The 21,416-nt window shown below is 43.3% G+C and overlaps 1 protein-coding gene across 1 annotated transcript in view; it reads left to right on the forward strand.

Moving 5' to 3' along the window:
• LOC111159103 (xylulokinase) overlaps positions 1-6,946 on the forward strand; it is a 47,899-nt gene extending 40,953 nt beyond the window's left edge. The window contains exons 18-19 of the mRNA XM_022521505.1: positions 1,556-1,650; positions 6,638-6,946. Coding sequence (XP_022377213.1) covers positions 1,556-1,650; positions 6,638-6,715 — 173 coding nt within the window. The 3' untranslated portion in view covers positions 6,716-6,946. The remainder of the gene's footprint in view (positions 1-1,555; positions 1,651-6,637) is intronic.
• The last annotated feature ends 14,470 nt before the right edge of the window (positions 6,947-21,416 follow it).

Consider the following 21,416-nt stretch of genomic DNA (forward strand, 5'->3'; position numbering starts at 1 on the left):
GCGCCTGGGTGGCTCAGTTGGTTAAACATCTGACTTTGGCTCGGGTCCTGGGATTGAGCCCTGAGTCAGGCCCCCGCTCAGCGAGGAGTCTCCTTCTCTCTCTCCCTCTGCTCTTCCCCCCACTTGTGCTCTTCCTCCCTCTCTCTCTCAAATGAATAAATAAATAATATTTTTTTAAATGCTACCTTTTTTGGGCAAAGGACTCTTAACTTTAAAATACTTTCTCTCAGCACCTTGAAAATACTGTTCCATAATCTTCTGGCCCTTAGTGTTGCCCATGAGAAGCTCAGGGTCCACTTCTCACTCCTCCTCCTGCTAAAGTGGGAAAGGCGCTGCCCTTTAGGGCCTCCACTGCTATGTGACACTGCATTTCTTTTTTATTTTTCCTTTCCTTGCCTGTTGTGTTGCCAGAGGTTACCTGGGGCAATGCCCCACTCTGCCCTCTAAAACTGCAGCCCGGGCAAAGTCCAAGCACACCGGCCCTCACCCTGAGGTGTCTCAGCCACTTCACGTCTGTTCTCCCAGCTGCATCCAGGGTGAACCTCACACATAGGCGGTCTCTGAATGAATGGACAAGGGACCAGTGTCTTTTGAGTGGCGTCTCTGCTGCCCGCCCCCACCCTGTTCCCATGCAGCTCTAAGCCGAGATATCCCAGCATTTGCTTGGAAACTAGGCCTCATGTCTTCCCCAGGCCCTGCCTCACTCACGGTGGTCCTGTGTTTCCCTGCCAATCTGATAGCACTCCTTAAAGACTGTCTAGAAATTCCTCACTTTTCCTGTCCACTGATGGTATCCTTCCCTCCTTCCCAGCCCTGTGCTCATTTGCTTGGGAGTATTTATTGAGTGTCTCAGGTATGCAGGTCTGTGTGAGGCCCCAGGACTCTTCTGGAGACCCAGTGCCTGGCTTCACAGAGCTTTGGGCTCAGCAAGGGCGGGACCTTAAATCTGGGGCCAGAAATTGTACGAAGTCTCTGGGGACAGCAGATGGTACTTAGGGGTGGAGGGTTAGGGAGCCTCGGAACAGGTGACATTGTAAACCACAGATCGTCTGAGAAGAGCATAGGTCCATGAAGAGAGGAACAGAGACTCTCGACACAGTGAAAAGGCTCTGAGGTAGAAGGAATCCTAAGAAGCCTGGGGTGGCTTCAGTGCCCTGAGCCATGGGAGCCAGGTGAGGGAGGAGAGGCAGGCAACTCCTCCTGTCAGGTGTGGGGTCAGGGAGGGGGGCGGGTGTTAGCTGCCCTGCTGGGACAGCTGCTGTCTCAGTGAGCAAGACAAAGTATGCCCCGCTGGGGAGAGGTCCGCACATCAAATTTCTCTCTCTTCCCTCTCTTTTTTTCTCTAACAGTTTTACTGAGGCACAATTTATATGACATAAAAGTCACCCAATTTTAAGTATACAGCTCAGTGATTTTTTAGTAAATTTACTGAGTTGTGCAACCATCACCATAATCCCGTTTTAGAATATTTTATCACCCCAGAGATAAGATGCTATTTTTAGTTAATGTCTTCATTTGCAACATGCACTGATGTGAAATGAGCTTTCCCTTCTAGGCCTTGCAGCTGGAACAGACGTGCCCTTTTCAGAGGTGGTGAAGTTAGCCCCAAATCCCAGATTAGCTGCTACCCCAACCCCAGGCGCTTCTCAGGTGAGAGACCATCAGAATCTGGTGGTAGCCTTTGCATTGTGAAAACCAACCACAATTAACTCTTGAACAACACAGGAGTTATGGGTGCCAGTCCCCTTGCAGACACAAAAATGTGTATATAACTTTTGATTCCCTCAAAACTACTAATAGCCTACTGTTGACCAGAAGCCTTACTTATAACATACCTAGTCAATTAACACACATTTTCTATATTATATATGCTACATACTGTATTACTATAATCAAATAAACTAGAGAAAAGAAACTGCCAAGAAAATAATAAGCAAAATGCATTTACCATCTACTCTATTGAAAAAAAATCCACCTGTAAGTAGACCCACAGAATTCAAACCCATGATGTTCAAGGTCAACAGTAGGTTCGGTTCTTCTTTCCAAAAGGTAAGTTTGGCTCTGTCACTTAATGTTGAAGTTGATGTGTTCAGCTAATGGGGAAATCGTCCTTTTTGGGTTTTAATTGTCAGGGAAATAGAGCAAAAGGAGCCAGGTTGTCAGCTGAGATTCACAGATACTGCTGATTTTATAGTCCCAGGGGTCAGATCGATTGCTGGGTATGTCTTCAGTGTTCCATATGCCTCAGAACGAGCCCTTATACTTCGAGGGTTACAAAAGCCACAGAAAGACTCTGTCACTTGTAAGTGTAAGACGTGCTGCATTTCTAGCCCTCAGATCTGAAGTCTGGATCCAAGACAGGTGTGCAATTCCCCAGGCCAGGAAATCCCCCCTTGTTACAGCTTGGGTTCTCTGGAAAGCAGACCCTGAGATGCTAATTGGGGTGCAGGACATTTATTGGGCATGCTCTTAGGATCTACATCTGTTGAGGGGGAAATGAGGAGGCAGGACGGAGCAGAGGGAGGAGGTGAGCCATGGGGCAATCCCTGTGGAGACCTCAGCCAGCCCTAGGGCAAGTTCTGAAGCTGGGCTGACTCTTTGGACTCTAACCTAGCTGGGATGAGGGGGCTGGGCCGTTACACCTCATGTCAGCTGGTCTCTGTATGCAGGCCACCCCAGGATGGGGTAAGGCAGCGCTCTCTAGCCAAAGCCATCCCCAAAGTGGGCTGTCAGCTGAGGGCTGGACTAATAAGGTCTTCGTTCTTAAGGGGCAGTCTGGGTGGTAGGCCACCGCATCCAGTATACCTCTCTTCCTATTTGCAGAATGTTCTTGCAGCCCAGGGGCGGGGCTGTGCAAACAGAGGGCGTTATTACTGATGCAGCAGGCAGTAGGGGCTTCATGCTTGTCCCAGATTCTCTTGGCCCTCAAGTGCCATGGGACGATATGGAGTGGGCCCAGGAAGATACTGTGCACACACTGTGTCTGTGTCATAACTGAGTGACCCCAAGCTTATGAACTCCCAAATTATAAAGGACCTGCAAGGCAGATCTGCCCAACCTTTGCCCTCGAGGGAGACATTTTCTGTACTAGCCTGGTCAGCAAGTAAATTTTCCCTCTGCCCTGAGGACGACTCTATCTCTATCTGCCAGTGCTATTTGCTGTATAAACATTGAAAGGATAGTCTGCAACAAAGGCTGTCACTGGACATGTAGACACACCATGGAGAATTGTCTCCCAACCTATCTTGGGCCAGAAGCTCCCCGTTTCTGGGTGACCACAAAACCCACACACGTAGATGTGCCCTAGCTTCTCTTACTTTGTCCTTAAGTTGTGTGTCCTTACCTTTAAGAGGCAGCTCAATGCTGTAGGAAGATCTCAACTGATATAAAGGACCGTTGGGTTTTCATTCTTACCTTGCCTGTCCTACAGCATGTGACCTTTGTGTGACCTTGAGCAGCATTTCTCATCTCTGAGCCTATTCGTCTGTGAAGTGGGGATAACATCTGGTCCTGCCTACTTTCAACCCGCTAACTGTGAGGCTTAAAAAGACTCCTTGGAGGGAACTCCTTCAGCTCAGGTCATGATCTTGGGGTCCTGCGATTGAGCCCCACATAGGGCTCTCTGCTCAGCAGGGAGCCTGATTCCCCCTCTGTCTCTGCCTGCCTCTCTGCCTACTTCTGATCTCTAAAAAAAAAAAAAAAAAAAAAAAAGACTCCTTGGCTCGAATGGCTTTATTATGTAACAAGAAGTCTGACTGTAGTCATGGGGCTGGTTCTGTGGTTCCACAATGTCGGGGCTCTAGGTTACAGTGCCTGCAGTTCTGCAGATCAGCAATGGACAATGGCAACATGATAACCACCTATGTCACTTACAATTTTCTAGAAGTCTCATTTAAAAATAAAAAAAGGAAAAAAAAATAAATGACTAACTTCAAATTTATTTTTTATCTAATCCAGTATGTCTGAAATACTGCCATTTCAACGGGCAGTCAATAAGAAAAATTGCTAATGTGCTATTTTACATTCCTCTTTTTTCTAAGAAGCTTTTGAAATCTGCTGGGTGTTTAGTCTTGTAGCACTCGTCCCAATTCAAGTGCTTCCAGGCGTATATGACTTACAGCTCCTGTGTTGGGTAGCCCAGCTCTCAATGTGCTCCAGGTGACCCCAGGATGTCTGCAGCTGCTCCAGACATCCCACTCCCCACCCCACACTGTATCCATAGGCAGGACTGAGAGCCTGGCATTGGGCAGCCCCTCCTCACACACTTCTTGCTCATCAGGGAGAGAATCCTGGTCTGCTCTCTCAACTCTCAATAGGACCAGGCTGCCGCTTGGTCCTATGGTCACACCTGGTTGTAAGAAAGGCTGGGGTAGGTTCTGGCTCTTTTGTCCTCTAGAAGGAGGCCCATGAGGGAGAAGGTAGTTGGAGAAAGCTTTAGGGCGGCAGACAACTGCATGTGTCTCCTTACAGGTAGCAAACACTGTGTGTGTACCACCACCTTCCCTGGCTTGCCCATGACCAGACTCACTAAGGGCTCCTGGAACTCCATACCCTTCAACCCAAGGGCAACGTCAGAATCCTTTGGAATGCCAGGTTGTAAGCAGCAGCAGGCTGTGTCTGTTGGTGGAATGACCTATTGGAGGACTGGTCTGTAAACTCCTTGGGAGTGGGGGACCATGCTCTGTGTTCTTTCTGTGGCATGTACAGCAATGGGTGTGCTCAATGGGAAACTCAAAACTTTTCTGCCCGCTCAGCTGAATATTGCAGTTTCCTCCTAAGAGAGGAGGTCCAAGCTCTCGGTGAGTTCTCTGTTCTCTGTCACCTTCACCGAGCTGCCCCAGATGCGCCCAGAGTGGGCCCTGGGTACATAATCAGTGACTAAAGCACTTGAGTTTGGAGCTGATTAAGTGGGATTGGCATGAGCGAGTAATGGCATTTGTGAGTCGCAAGGAAATCTGGGTCCCTTGGTTAAGTGTTGCTTGTCTATAAGACCCCGTGTGCTGACCAGAAGTGCCCACATTTCTCAGGCAAGGCTTATTGAGTCACGGATGAAAACAGCTTTAAAAAAAAAAAGGAGGGAGGAAGGAAGGTTATGAATATGGAGTTGTGAGGGGCACCTGGCTGGCTTAGTCAGTGGAGCATGGGACTCTTGATCTCGGGGTGCTGTGTGTGAGCTCCACATTGGGTGTAGAGATTATTCAAAAATAAAATCTTTTAAAAAACCCTTTTCCCTTATTGGTTTTTGGTTTGGGTTGATTATCCAGCACACTGCATATATAATTTTGTAGCCCACTTTTAAAAAAAAAAAAACACTACAGTACAACATGAGTATTTATATTCTTAAAAATGAACATATACATTATTTTTAATGACTGCAAAATATTCTGTTTGGCTGTAATTTACTTGTGATTTTATATGTCTTAGAGCAGTTGCTTCTAGTTTCTTTGTTTTTTGTTTTTGTTTTTACAAAAGATTTTGCCCATTTACTTGAGAGAGAGAGAGAGAGAACATGAGCAGGGGGAGCAGCAGAGGGAGAGGAAGAAAGAGGCTCCCTGCAGAGCAGGGGAGCCCGATGCAGGGCCTGATCCCAGGATCCTGGGACCACAACCCGAGCCGAAGACAGATGCTTAACCGACTGAGCCACACAGGCGTGCCTTCTAGTTTTTAAATTACTGTATTGAAATTATGTGAGTAAAAGTTTGAGAAAACCTTTTCCTATTCTGCATGAGAATTTGAACTTTGGTTCAACTACTAGCTCTGTTTCCTTTGGAATGTCAACAGTATTACTATGCAACATCGCCAATGTAAAAATGGCCTTTAAGTGGGGCACTGCATCTAGAGGGGGGAAAACCATATATGCCTGATGGGAAGTCATACTTAGGGCCTCCCTGAGCCCAGTGATGTCTCATGGGCACGTGTCTTGCCTGTGGAGTTGTTATAAGAGATATTCCCGTGGGGCATGAGGTTTCAAAGCCAGGGTGCCTCTTGCACCGGTACCATGTGGATTTCACTCCCTTGCATCTGAGCTGTAGCATAGGGGGCAGGGAGATCCTTTCCTGGACACTTGTGCAAACTGCTGTTAGGACCACTACGTTGTCTTTTGACTCAAGTTTGTTTCTCCAGTGTGCCGTACTGGTGGTACCCTGAGAGACTGAGTGTGTGTGGCCCATGGTGGTCTTAGGAGATTGGACAGTTAGTGGTATGGCACCCTACATTTAGGATGGTTTCCTTAGGAGAGCTTTGTAGAAGTAGAATAACTGGGCCAAAGACTGGGCATTTTCAAGCCCTTTAATACTGATGTACGGTCAAGTTGATTTCCAGAAGGGTTGCACCACCAACTTCACCAGTTGTGCAACAAGATATGGCATTTCCAGATATCTTCACCAGAATTTTTAAACATTTTGTAGATTTGATAACAAGCTTTTTGGTCCTGATTTGCATTTTTTAAAAATCTTAAGCTGTAGGTTTGGGAACTACTAGCGTTTCCTCTTTTGTGAATTGATGCCTCCTTTCTTTTGCCAAGCACAAACGCTTAAATTGCAAGTACATGGCATGCTAAATTTTAAAATTGCAAGTTGCAAAGAGATGAGAGGCACCTCTCCCTCCCCATTCTAAACTGCTCTTTCTGCCCCTCCAGGTCTACGAGGCCCTTCTCCCGCAGTACGCCAAGCTTGAGCAGAGAATCCTGTCCCAGACCCAGGGGCCTCCAGAGTGAATTCCTCAGGCCCAAGCAGCCCTGTTGACCCTGCCTGCCCAGGCTCACGGATCCCACTTTGAGATGTACGTGCTCCTCCCGGACAGCAGGGATCCTCTTCCCTGTCCTAAGTGACTCTGCCTGCCCTTCTGACTCCTCGTGGTTCTCCGACCCTACCTAGGACTGCCTGAAACCCACCTTAGCGCATCTTCCTGAACGTAAATGGACTGTTTCTGATTCTGTGCCCTTGTGCCTGGGGCAGGAAAGCCTCTGTCTTCTCCTGTCCTTTATCTCGGGGCGGGGGGGGGGGGGCAAGATAAAGCAGTGAGTCTGGGATATATCCAGTAAAAATTGTGACTTTGCCCCCTTTCAAATGCAGAAGTAAAGTGACTACTTTAGGTCTATAAGACCGCGTGTGCTGACCGGAAGTGCCCACATTTCTCAGGCAAGACCTAAATTGGGTGAACGGTGGAGACAAAGCTGTCCCCCCGTACCCCGACCCCAGCAACCTCTTCCCCAACTCTCACTCTGGCTTCTCCTCCTCAAGCTGTAACCCACAGCCACCCGCCCCCTCCGTACTGTGACCCTGCAGTCCATCCTCCTGCCCCCCACCCCAAACAGATCTCAGCTGCTGCCTCCCTCCTCATTTCAGGGTCTGAAGGGCTTCCTAGTAGCTTCCTTTCTTGTCTTTCCCTTGCTCACCCCTCCAAGTTTTTGCCCTTGTCACCTTCCAGCATCTGCCCCTTCATCCTTCGTGATCTCTCCTCCCTCCCCATGCCCACCTTTTGTAACTCACTGCCTCTTACCCAAAAAGCTTGACAGGCCTAATGACCAAGCTTTCTTCCCCCCCCCCCCCGCCCCCATCCACCCTGCCCACTGGCTGCCTTACTCCCCAGAACACCAGACCACTTGCAGGAGCCCTCTCCCAGGTGGTACAGGGTAGCACCTCCCTCCCTCCGTCCCTTCCTTCAGGAAGAATTTCCCTAATTCTGGATTTTGTTGATTCTGTTTCTGTTTTGTCATTTAACATATTCTCTATCTTTTGTATTTCCTATAAATTGGTGATTGGATCTAAGACAGAGCTCTTCAACCTCAGTGCTATTGACCTGGAGCTGGATAAGTTTTGGTTGTGGGGGCAGCGGGGTCACTGGCCTTGACCCACCAGACGCCAGTAGCATGCCCTCCCCAAGTCGTGACAATCCAGAATGTCTCTAGGCATTGCCACGTTACCTCCTGGTGGGGATAGGAAGACAAAATGGCCTCTGGTTGATAACCACTGACCTGGAGGCTTGATCTGATGCACGTGTGATTATTTGCCTGTTTATGTCAGATAGCTTCATGAGGCAGTGGTGTATTCTTCCATCAAGAGGCACATATGTCTGGTTTTCTCTCATTGGAGGGATGTTCATGCCTAGCTCCATTAGTTCACTAGGGATACAGTCTTGTTATCCCTCTTCATTTACCCAGGATTCTTCTATGTGACAGACATTCCCTATCGACTTACCCAAAAGAGCTAGGAGAGGCTGGGTAAATAGATTTTTTCCTCTGTTCACCAGTTTTCAAAATAATGGGTTGATTCCCAAGCATCGTCTAACAGCCAATAGGTTTTTGTTTTTAGTGCCAATAGGATACATCTAATATATTTTATGTATTTTAATCCATTACGGTAATTATTTCTGTCCTTGCCTTCTTTTTGATAGTCATTCTCTGCAACTTTTCTCCTGCTTTCCTGATCTGCCATTTCTTCTTACTTACTGGTACAAACACTCTGTGTAGTCCTTAATGACTGCTGGGCCCGCAGTTTTTATCCTCGTCCCTCTTTCTCTCCCATTTTGTCCTCTTTTATTGGATGATTTCGTCTCTTCTTGGGTTTCAGCCACTACTTATAGGCCAGGAGCACCGATCTTTGCTTCCATCCAGAACTCTCCTTAGAGTCTACCAGAATTCTCACTCAGAGGAGTACTTTAGACTCTACTTATCTTCCTTTGCCCTTCCCCAAACCTCCTCCTCTTGTGTTCCTGTTTCAGTGAACTGACACCATTGTTCATCCATCCATTGATTGAGGAACCCAAACCCCAAATGCAGATGTCCTCCCCCTTTCCCATGTCAGATCAGTCACCAAGCTGAGTTTGGTTATTCCTTTGTTAACTCCTAAAGCAGTCCCTTTCTCTCCTTCCCTCCTGTTTTACTTTGGGCCCCTTTATTCCATGTGCAAATTATCACAAAAGCTTACAGATAAAGTCCTGTGTGATCTGCTTCCTGCAGAGTCCCCCCAACTTTACCTTTGCTGCAGGCCCTTGCCTAAATTGGAACCTCAGTTAAACCAGACTACTTATGGTTCCCACCCAGGGTGGAAAAAGTGCTGCAAACCAGGTCTGAGACCTGGTCGATCAAGGCAGTGGATAGGTGGACATCAAAGGAAGAGATTTAGAAAATGAGTGGGACCAGCGGCATCTCTTCTGAGAGAGATGAAGTCGTCTTGAAAGGAAGCGGTGTCCCTAGCAGGCTTGGTGGATGAAGGGGAAAAAGAAAGCAGAAAGCAGAAAGCTGAAGATAACAGCCTATCAATAGCAAGTCAAAGATTCAGAAGAAAATGGACAACTTCCCCACCCCTAGTTCCTAGATATTACTTATTAAAGACACTTTACAACATTAACCAATTGAAAAAGGTTCTCTTGGACCAATAAACAGAGAAAGCCACTCGATCAATCCATTTTACCTCTGCCCCCAAAGTGTTACGTGTTATTGCAAGCATGTCAACATAAATAGAACAAGGAATTCACTGTGTATACAAATACAGGAAGAAAACAGAGTGAGAATCATAACTTTTCAAGCCAAGGAAATACTCCAAAATAAAGAGAACAAAAGAGAGTATACCATAACAACCCTCCAACATGAACTCTAAAATAAATTCTGGAACAGTTGTGGATAGGAAAGATACCACAGTTCAGAAAATTTAAAACTCAGAATAAAAATGAAAAAGCAACAGGAATATATGAAGAGAGAAATGACCAAGCTTGGGAAACAATTTGAGTGAAAAATTAAAATCATCATAGATAGGAAGACAAAATCAATAGAGATGACTACAAGTATAGTAAAGCATATAGAGGTTGGGAATGACAAAAGCTAAGAGAACAAAAAATGCAGAGGAAGAGCTGAAAAGGTATAGAACGAAAATGATAGGTAAAGAAGTAACACAGGCAAAACTGGAGCTCCCAGAAGCTACCAAAAAAGAAGACAGTGGAATTGGTTAATAGTTAAAACTGCTCCAGGAGAGGGATGCCTGGATGGCTTAGTCTGTTAAGTGTCTGCCTTTGGTTCAGGTTATGATCCCAGGGTCCTGAGTTCAAGTCTTGTATCAGGCTTCCTGCTCAGCAGGGAGCTTGCTTCTTCCTTTGACAAATAAATAAATACAATCTTAAAACAAAAAACATGCCCCAGGAGAAATTTCTGAAAAAGCACAAAGAAGACCTAAATCTTTATCTTGAAAGGGTCCCTTTGCTACATAGAAAAATTGACCCAGAATGATGAATATGCTAGCAAATTATTAAATTTTGAAGGTGAGAGAAAAAACCCCTCTGGGCCAAAAGAGCTAGTTTCTTACAAAGGAAGGGTCAAATTGGCATCAGACTTCTCGAAAAGCAAGTAGCAATGGAACAACATTTTCAAGAAGTATAAAGAAAAACAAAGGAACTAAGAATAAGTGTTTTGTATCAAGCTAAGCTGTCCTTTAAATATCAAGGATACGTATATATTTTTTTAAGATTATTTATTTATTTATTTGACAGATCACAACTAGGCAGAGAGGCAGGCAGAGAGAGAGGAGGAAGCAGGCTCCCTGCTGAGCAGAGAGGCCAATGCAGGGCTTGATCCAGTATCCTGAGATCATGACCCAAGCCAAAGGCAGAGGCTTAACCCACTGAGCCACCCAGGTGCCCCGATATGTGTAGTTTGAATCATGTGAGAGCTCAGGAAAATACTGTACTCATAACCCCTCAGGATCTTACTTCAAGAGAAGCTTCAACCAACTAGGAGATGATTGGGGAACATCAGCAAAAGGACTGGTGGTAAGCATTGAGTATCTAGTTTCAGATCTAAAACCAAAGTGGAAGAGGAGATGGGGTGGTAGAATAGTATCAAATTATATTCTTTGACAAGGTAGAAGTCACAGTGAAATAAATGAAAAAGAAGGGAGAGGAGGAGGACAGTACAAAGAGGTCTTTGTTGCAAAGGCAGTGTGTACAAGGCAAAGAGCATCATTTAAAGTTGACAAACCAAACAGTTGGGGTTGAAGTAAGGAAAAAGGAGACAAAGGATTATGAAAAGGTACAAAATAATTACTAGAATAAAGATAGAAATCTCCCTTAATGCTCAAAGATACTATAATAAAAGCAATAAATCACATAGTGAAAAATGCAGTGAATATAGCTTCATACCCAGTAAATACAAAAACAAGCATAGAGTTAAATTACTAAACTAAAAGTCTCAACTCATCTATTAAAAAAAAGTTCAAAAATGAGCAAAGGGGGAAAAAAAGGCAAACCAAGAAACAGACTGACTCTTTTTTTTAGAGTAGACTCCACACCTAGCATGGAGCCCAGTGCAGGGCTTGAACTGATGACTCTGAGACCAAGACCTGAGCTGAGATCAAAAGTCAAAAGCTTAACTGACTGAGCCACCCAGGTGCCTCAAGAAACAGACTCTTTAACTATAGAGAACAAACCGGAGGTTATCAGAGGGGAGGCGGGTAGGAGGATGGGTGAAAAGAGGTGATGGGGATTAAGGAGTGCTCTTGTGATGATCAGCCCAGGGTGATGTATGGAAGTGTTGAATCACTATATTGTATACCTGAAACTAGTATTAGTTATGTATAAGTTAACATGTATATGTATGTTACCTAACTGGAATTTAAATAAAAACTTTAAAAAGTTCAGATTTGCTTACAAACCAGCATCTTATTATCTATTATTTACAAGAGACATCTGAAGTAATTGATCCATAAAGGCTAAAAATTAGGTGGGCAAAAATATAATAGGCAAATACAAATCATAAAAAGCAAGATTACAATATTGATATATGCCAAAGGTAAAATTCAGGAGAAAATTAAGTCAAAGAAGGACACTATAATGCTAAAAACCACAATTCACAATGAAGGTTACTAATGTTACAGCTCAATTATTTCATTTCTCAACTTTAAATTATTTTCTTTGATTTCACCTATAGATTCCAAAAGAAGTTGTATGTCTTCTGAATATATATTGCACTTTGCATCTTTTAATAAGGAATACTAATACATAATCGAGGATATGCCTATTCTCACAGAAATTTGCCATTTATTATATCACAAAGAAAACATCTAATTTCCACAAAATAGAGACAATACAGTCTTCTTTAACCACAGTGCAATAAAATGAGAAATGGGGGCGCTTGGGTGGCTCAGTGGGTTAATGCCTCTGCCTTCAGCTCAGGTCATGATCCCAGGATCTTGGGATGGAGCCCTGCATTGGGCTCTCTGCTCAGTGGGGAGCCTGCTTCCCTTCCTCTCTCTGCTCGCCTCTTCTGTCTACTTGTGATCTCTGTCTGTCATTTATTTGTTTGACAGACAGAGATCACAAGCAGACAGAGAGGCAGAGAGAGAGAGGCGGAAACAGGCTCCCCGCTAACCAAAGAGCCCGATGCGGGTCCTGATCCCAGGACGCCGGGATCACGACCCGAGCCAAAGGCAGAGGCTTTAAACCACTGAGCTACCCAGGCGCCCCAATAAATAAAATCTTAAAAGTAAAATAAAATAAAATAAAATGAGAAATGAATTAAATATATATTTTTAAGTCTCACCTGGAGAAAGATTTTCTACAAACTACTCTTGGGGCAAAGGGGAAATATCAACCAAATTTTCAGAGCTTTTAAAAAAAGATTGATAATCAAATCTGTGAGAAATAATTAAAGCACTGATAGGTGAAATATAGCTTTAAAATAATATCACGTGTCAATTATACTCAAAAATTTTAAAATACTGTAACATTGATTTTTAAAAAAGCAAAATAAAAATACAACTCAAAAGCCAAAAAAAAAAAAAAACAAAACAAAAACAAAAGGGATATAAGAAGTAATGATAAAATCACACATTAGGAAAACAAGAAAAAATAAAATTAATGAAGAGCATTTTGCTTATTTGAAAAACAACTGAGACACCTGTGTGGCTCAGTCGGTTAAGTGTTCCACTCTTGGTGTTGGCTCAGGTCATGATCTCAGGTTGTGAGATAGAGCCCTACATCAGGCTCTGCACTCAGCATGGAGTCTGCTCATTCCTCTCCCTCTGCCCCCTCCCCTGATTGCATTCTCTCTTTCTCAAGTTTTAAAAAATCTTAAAAAAGGTAAAAAGAAAAACAATCAGAAGAAACAAGCCATTAGCTAACTTAAGTAAAAGGGGGAGGAAGTAGAAATATCAAAAGTAAAAATACTAGTGAAAAATTGATATTAAAACAAAATAAATTTTAATTTTATGGACTATTTTGTACAACTCTGCAAATAATTTGGTAACCTAGATGAAATGGTAATGACCTTAGGTACTAAAATGACTCCAGAAGAGAAAGTTTAAGCCTTTCTAGTTCATAAGGGAACTAGAAAAGATTATCAAAGAGCTATAAGATGAAAAAGGCTCTAGTTCAGATGGTTTCACAGGAGGATTCTACCAAACTTTCATCGTTCAGGTAATCCCTTTGCTACATAATGTATTCCAGAATGCTGGAAAAGAAGAAACACTTCCAAATTTTTATGAAGCAATTATAACGTCGATCCCTAATATTAGGTTGCAAAAATAGCCCCAATTCTCCACTTATCCCTATGTCTACATACTTGGCCATGAAGTTTGGCTGTGCCCTCCCTCTCTGACTCTGGGCTCAGCCATGCAAGTCTGGTCAACAGGATTTTCACAAACAAGGTGCAAGCATTGGCTTGGAAAGTCCTTATGCCTTTGAGATTCCTCTCATTTTGCTCTCTGCCTTTATTATGAATTATTTGTGCCTAACCTTGCCTGACCAAAGCCATCCTGGGTTAGTCAAGGTCACTGACTGTCCCAGGCTTGTGAATGGGTCCAGGTGAGACCAGAAGCACTACCCAGCCAGGTCCAACCTAAATCCCAGCCTGCAGATTGATGAGCTAAATACATGTTTATTGTTTTAAGGCATTAAGATTTAAAGTGATTTATTGGGGCACCTGGGTGGCTCAGTGGGTTAAAGCCTCTGCCTTCGGCTCAGGTCATGATCCCAGGGTCCTGGGATCGAGCCCCACATCGGGCTCTCTGCTCAGCGGGGAGCCTGCTTCCCCCTCTCTCTCTGTCTGCCTCTCTGCCTACTTGTGATCTCTGTCTGTCAAATAAAAAAAAATTTAAAGTGATTTATTCACAGTAATAGATAACTGATGCACAAATTGGTGCCAAATAAAGAAACTAGTATCTGTGACATTGGAGCTGGGCTCTGGGTGGGGCTTGGAAAAATGGTGAGAAAATTATTTTAGGGCGCTGAAAAATGCAAAGAAACTGAGCACCTGTGGTAACTTGGAAGATAGAAAATGTACCTCCTGAACATTTGGGCTTGAGAAAAGACACTTCTAGGCAGAATGTTGAAAATGTCCGCTGACTATTACCCAGAAAAGAACCAACCAGATTTGAAGTACAATTTAGATGGAACGTAAAGGTGCTAGAACAACTTTCTCATCTCCATTCCTTTAAGCCTACAAAGATATCAGGCTTACGATACAGCTTTAGGTTAAAACAAAATCAAGGGCTGAAAGACACTTTGCTAAGACCTCTGAAAGAGTCAAGGCATTGTCTAATGGACTTTTCCAGGTGACTAAAATGACTTCCAGGAAATATAAGATTCTTGTCACACAGTAGCCTGATACCTAAAGTATCAGTGATTAAGCCCAGAGGGCAAGTGATATCTCAAAATGATTGGGTATGGCTTTTGGTGTAGAGAGTGGATTCAGATCAGGCACAGAAGATCCACAGAACGTCTTGATGGAGCTATACTAATAAAAGTGACATCAACCTAGATTAGAAGGGACTAAATGTAAAAAGATCTGGACCCCAACTTTCTTTGGACAGGAAGCAGACTGAGGAAGTTGTTCAGAAGACACGTTTTCTAATGCCCTCTTCAGAAGTGTCCAAGGAGAGCAATGCAAAGTGAAAGATGTAGAGGGTGAAACCAGGAGCCATGGAGAATGATGGACTGGATGCCACGTTCAGTGTGGCAGATAAACTCTAAAACCGCCTGTAATGTATTCACAACCTTGTGTTACTCCCACCTCCTGAGTGTGAGCAGGACCTGTAACTCCCTTCTAATAAAAAATGGCCAAGGTGATGGGGAGTCACTTCTGTAATTATGTTACCTATGATTATAACTGCTATCTTCCTGGCAGGCTCTAATGAGTCTTCCTTGCTACCTTTGATGAAGAAAGCTGCCCCATGGAGAGACCCATATGGCAGGGAAGTGAGCAGCTTCTTGTCTAATGATCATCAAATAATTGAGGCCCTCAGTCCAGCAATTCACAAGCAGCTGGATCCGCATGACTTCGGAAGTGATTCCTGCCCTAGTCAAGCTTCAGATGAGACCTCAGCTCTGACCAACATCTTGATTATAGCCTTGTGAGAGGTTGTGAAGCAGAGGACTAGAGGACCCAGGTAAACCATATCCAGATTCTTGACCCACCGAAACTCAGATAATACATGGATGTTGTTCTAATCCACTAAGTTTGTGGTTATAACAGTAGTTACTACTATGCAGGGATAGATAATTCATACATCCAAGGAATGAAGCCTTAATCACAAACCATTCCTCATCTCTCGAGCAGGGGGACCTGGTTATACATTCCAAGTGGGACTTTAGAATTGCTATGGGCAAGTGACTGCTATATGCTTTCATCCTTACACTTTCCAAATGATAGCGCTTTTGCAATGATCTTGCACTTGTTTCTACCCACTTATGTTGGTTATTTGAGAAGCAAGTAATTTGACTTTTTGGTTCATATGTCTTTGGATCAAGAGTAGGCACAACCGGGGCACCTGGGTGGCTCCTCGTTTGAGTGTCCAATTCTTGATCTCAGCTCAGGTCTTGATCTCAGGGTTGTAAGTTCAAGCCCTGTATCTGGCTCTGCACTGGGTGCAAAGCCTGCTTCAGATTCTCTCTCCCTCTTCCATCAGCCCTCACTGTGCATAGATAGATAGATAGATAGATAGATAAAATCTTTAAAAAAAAGAATATGTTTTCTTTTTTTTCTGTGTATGTCATTTGAGAAAAAAAGACTGTCTTACTTCTTCCTTTCCAGTATTTATTTCTTTTTCTTGCCTTGTTGCAATGGGTAGAACATCCAGTATAATGTTGAATAGAGGTAGGAAGAGCAATCATCCTTGCCTTATTCCTGATTTTAGGAGATGATTTTCTTTTTTTTTTCTTTTTTTTTATGATAAACTGCATGTTAGCTGCAGAATGTGATGTGATGTGATGTGATATGATGTGTTGTGATGTGATGTGATGTGATATGTGTTTATCCTCCCTGGTGTTTATCAAGATTTTAGGATCTATGGGATTCTAGTTTTCATGAAATTGGAAAAAAGCTTAGCCATTATTTCTTCAAATACTTTTGCTGTATTCTCTGGGATTTCAGTTAGACATGTTAGACAATTTGTTATTGATCCATAGGGCATAGAGTTTCTGTTCATTTTTTTCTAGTCTTTTTTTCTCCCCATATTTAATTTGGCTATTTCTTATTGCTATGTCTACAAATTCATAGATCTTATTTTTCTGTAGTGTCTTAATCTGCTGTCAGTTTCATCCAGTTAATCTTTTTTAAAAAGATACTACATTTCTTTTATTTCTAGAAGTCCATTTTGGAAATATTTTCATTCTCTCTTCATTATGTTCATATTTCCTTTAAATCTTTCAGTATATTTATAATAGCTTTAAAAAATCCTTGACTTATAAATCCATCATTCTCTGTCTTCTTTTTCTATCGACTGATTTTTCTCCTGCTAATGGGTCACATTTTCCTTTTTTTTTTCATGTCTAGGAAATTTTTATTAGATTTTGGGCATTGTTAATGTTTTATTGCAGAGTGTCAGAATTTGTTGAATTTCATTTAGAAGTGTTAAACTTTTGTCTGGTAAATACTTAAATTGCTTATGGATCAGTTGGATCGATTCAAGGCTTGCTATTGTGGACTTGTAGGGGGAGTCTTTATTCTTGGCTAGTTTACCTCTACTACTATGGAATGACCTTTTGTGTTTCCACTCTGACAGTCTTGGGTGTTTAATGAGGACTTTCCACTCTGGATGGTTAGAACTATAAAAACTTCCCTTTCCTGTGTGAGTTCTTGGAGCTATTCAGCTTCTGTCTTTCTTTCTCTCCCCACATGGAGTTTCATTGTATGCATGTATAACTCAGAATTCAGCAAGAGACACAAGGAGACTCCTCTGCAGATGTCCAGCTTTCTTTATGTAATTCCCTCCTCTCTGGTACTCCGCCAGAGTAAAATTTGCTCTTAAATCTGCTGTAGCCTTCTCCATCTTCAATCTCATTCTCTGTTCTCAACTCTGCAAAGTTTCCAGGCTCTGCTTGGGATATGCTTCCTGCCTTGTGGACTGGAATTTGTCTTCAGGCAGAAAGCAGGGTCAATTAAAGGCTCCCTTCATTTTTTCCTCTTCTCTCAGGGCTTACAGCTTATATAATGTCCAAAAATAGTTCCCTCCTGTATCTTGTCCATTTTTCTTGTTATGGTAGAAGGGCAGAAGCCATTCCAGTTACTGTGTGATGGCTGGAAGAAAAATCTTATCCAGCTCAATTTTGATTCAATTTCTAGAAGTTTCTCCTTAATGTAGGAATCTGATCTAAAACAGAAGCCTGGCTAATCAGTTTTTTTTTTTTTTTTTAAAGATTTCATTTGTTTGTCAGAGAAAGAGAGAGAGAGAGAGCACAAACACAGGGAGCAGCAGGCAGAGGGAGAAGCAGTCTTCTCACTGAACAAGGAGCCAGGTGCGGGATTCGATCTGGACCCTGGAATCATGACCCAAGCCAAAAGGCAGACACTTAACCAACCGAGTCACCCTAGGTGTCCCTGGCTAATTAGTTTTAAAAGTTCACAGGGACAAACTGTTCTAGCTCTTTCTATTCTTACCAGAGTCTCCTTTTATTCACTTGTGGTTGGACTGGGGAAGCCCATCCCAGTTTCACCTACTGTTATTGAACCATGCTTTCCGATGAATCTCTCTTAGCCGTCTGGGGATTCTGTTGTTCTCAGGAACCTTATCTACGCTGCTGCGTTCGTCAGGTTCCCCTTGCACAGATACTAGTCCATGCAGATTGCATTGCTGTTGGTAGTTCATAGTTTATCTCCATTTGCTTGTATTTTTGGTGTTTTGGGGGGAAACCTCGTCACCTAGTTTTCTTGTAAATGTACATGGGTTTTCTGTTTTTTGTTTTTGTTTCCATGCAGTTGCTCTGTGAGAACTATGGAAGAATTCAAAAACTATGCAGCCACCAACCTAGCTACCGCTTTCCTGGAATCTGATAGAAGTTTTAAGAGCCTGAATATAATTTACTTTCCCTCTCTCACTGCAATAGTAGAAGCATGTATCAAAATGTAACCTCCATTAGCTTGTGTCACTGAGTTACAATGAATGTAACTTGCTTGGTGACTCACAATGGACAGGTAGCATGAATGAAAAATAAATTTGGTTGTTTTAAGCCATTGAGATTTGAGGATTTCCCATTACCACAGTGTAATCTAATCTATTTGAGAGACCTTTCTACCCAACCCAATTAAATTTAGTTGACCTGAATGTGGTCACTGTAAGTTAAGAGAGAGTGTGAGGAGAAATATGAAGATAGGAAGAAAAGAAATAAACCAGTTTGAGAATTGTCTAGGAAAAAGCTTTTAACATTGATGGCACATGGAATAGATTGGAAATAAATGGATAGCTTACTAAGTTTGGGGGGAATTTTATTGCCAAAGAACTATGCATCCACCCCCATTATATAGGGTGAATAGTACCCTCTGAAATCATTTAATGTGGTACTGTTGTAACTAAATTACCCTCTATTCTAATATATGCTACCTTATATCTCTCATAATAATAACCCACCATAGCATATCTTTAAACAATGAACTGAGAGAGGCTGGGGCCACTTCACCTTTTTTTTTTTTTTAGATTTTATTTATTTATTTGACACAGAGAGGGATCACAAGTAGGCAGAGAGGCAGGCAGAGAGAGAGGAGGAAGCAGGCTCCGGGCTGAGCAGAAAACCTGATGCAGGGCTCAATTCCAGGACCCTGAGACCATGACCTGAACCGAAGGCAGAGGCTTTAACCCACTGAGCCACCCAGGCACCCCTTCACTTTTTTTTTTTTTTTGTAATGAAGAGTTCTCAGAGTAAAATTACAAAAGTTGTGGTTATTTTAAGAGTTTATCTTGACAAATAAATGCATTTAACCTTCACAATATAATGCCTTATAACAATTCAGATACCAAGTCATATTTTAATGCTATAATTTTCCATCTTCTTCCATTAGCTTGATACTGAGAGAAGCCATGCTCAGTTGTTTCTTCCCAATTCCTTGGACTCTGACTTTGACCATTGAGCAGGGCGGGGAGTAGGGGAAGAATGGTCCTAAACACAGAATTCCCGAACGACAGAACTCCCTGCCATAAGTCTTATAGTACACATTTGTTGTTTTTTTGCCTTTCAGCTTCCAGTTACCTCATTTCTGATACCAAATGAGGTATTTAATGTTCTTGTAGCTCAGAAGAACAGAAAACCCAAACCAAACTTGATTTTCAGATATCCACATCATCTTTCCCTATCAGCCTAGTATTGGTTCAGGAACAAAATGGTTACAGGCTAATCTCATGAGCTCAGCAACATAGATTTCAGCTCTCCAAGAGAGTCAGGTAGCAGTGGCGGTGGGGATCGCAGGGGCTCTGAGGTAGAAACAACCTTAATGTGTTTGAGGAGCAGAAAGCACACCAGTGTGTCCGGGGATAATGGGGAGGTGGAGAGGAAGTTGGAGAGGAAGAAGGGTTGATTATGTAAAGCTTTATTAGGCATTGTAACAGGAAACCATGGGAGGCTTTTAAGGAAGGGAGTAATGTGATACTAGTTCCAGGTTTAAAAGATAATTTCAGGCTCTGTATAGAAGTTGTATTATATAACAGGCAAGAATGAAAGCAGGTGACTAGTTACAATCCCTTCCAGTTCACTGCTGTTGCAGTGGTCCAGATGTGAGAGTTTGGTTGGCTATGGTATATATGGAGAACGTGGCTTGATGGTTGATATGTTTTTGAAGCCAACTTGCTGATGGACTGAATATAGGAGAAATCAAGGTGGCTCATAAAGTTTTGATTTGAGCGACTGGTTGTTTGGTTATGCCATTGATTCAGAGAAGGACAACTGGAGAAGCAGATTTGCGGTGAAAATGGGGAACTCTGCTTTGGCTGGGTCAGGTTGGAGACGGCTGATAGGCTGTCAAATAGAGATGTCAAGTAGGCAGTTAGATATACAAATTTGGAGTTTCCAGAGACATCAAGACATCAAGGTGGAAGACACAGGTGTGTTGGGCAACTTGGACTGCCTTGAGTCATTATGATACCTATCCTGATGTGGAATAGAAGAGAGGAACCAGCCAACCTAATTGTTGCCACAGTGGATTTTATAGTTGCTATCTTCCAGCAGGGAGAAGGCAACGATTTTTCTTTTCTAGAAAAGCCACTCATTCTGAATGTCGAGTTGCTCCCCCTGCCATCATGTATCCATCCATACTGTAGGATTACCGAAACACCAGATACACCACCAGGGGATCCCATACTACACTGCTTCTTGCTCAGCACACAGCAGCACTCAATCCTGTGTTAAAAGGCCTACACAGGGATTGTGGCAAGGAGGTGCTGTCCTTTTCCACAGGATTTTTCCAGAACTGGAAGGGACCTTTAGAGACTCAAATCTTCCTGGGTGGTGACTCCAAAGATCCCACACTTTGGGGCCACTATCCAGCAGTTCCTGATGCTTTTTGAAACTGGGGAGTGGTGGGCCCTCATTTCAACATCAATCAAGGCAATTTCGTTCTGTATGGGACTTTTACATAATATCTTGTTTCAATAAGGTTTCTGCTTTTTGAAAAATGCAAAGCAGAGTAATCTAACCTCTTCACTTTCTGCCTAAGGAAACAGGCTTAAAGATTTCCAGGCACCGCCTCCTTCCTGGCTGCCTTTACCCTGCTCTTACCTTGCTCCAAGAAAGGCTGTGGCAAGTCATGAGAAGCCAAGGGACAGTTTCTGTATCCAAGGATCCTGCACATCATCCCTGAGTTGTGATGGGTTTTCCCTCTTTGGCTGGGAGCCCCATCGTGACCTTCCCAAGCTCTGGTTGTGTGATAAGGAGAGTGGAATCTGAGATGAAGAAAAAGGGGCCCCGAGGAGGAACGTGGCAGGGGAAAAGGACAGCAGAACCATTTGCCAGACAAGATCTTCAACAGGGTGGACTGGAGGCAATTGAGAACAGTTTTGAAGGTACAGACTGAAGCAGGGGTGGGGGGTGGGGCCGGTGGGAGTGCTGAGGACAAGGGTAAGTTTGGGGAAACCAGTTGCCATTGGTCCTTTTCCACCTGCGGCTGCTGTGCAGGGAGGGGCTCAGCGCCCTCTCTCACACAGGTGGGTCCAACTCCAGGATGCCCA

Source organism: Enhydra lutris, unplaced genomic scaffold, assembly GCF_002288905.1.
Source record: "Enhydra lutris kenyoni isolate GAN:26980312 unplaced genomic scaffold, ASM228890v2 scaffoldscaffold66, whole genome shotgun sequence".
Classification (NCBI taxonomy): domain Eukaryota; kingdom Metazoa; phylum Chordata; class Mammalia; order Carnivora; family Mustelidae; genus Enhydra; species Enhydra lutris.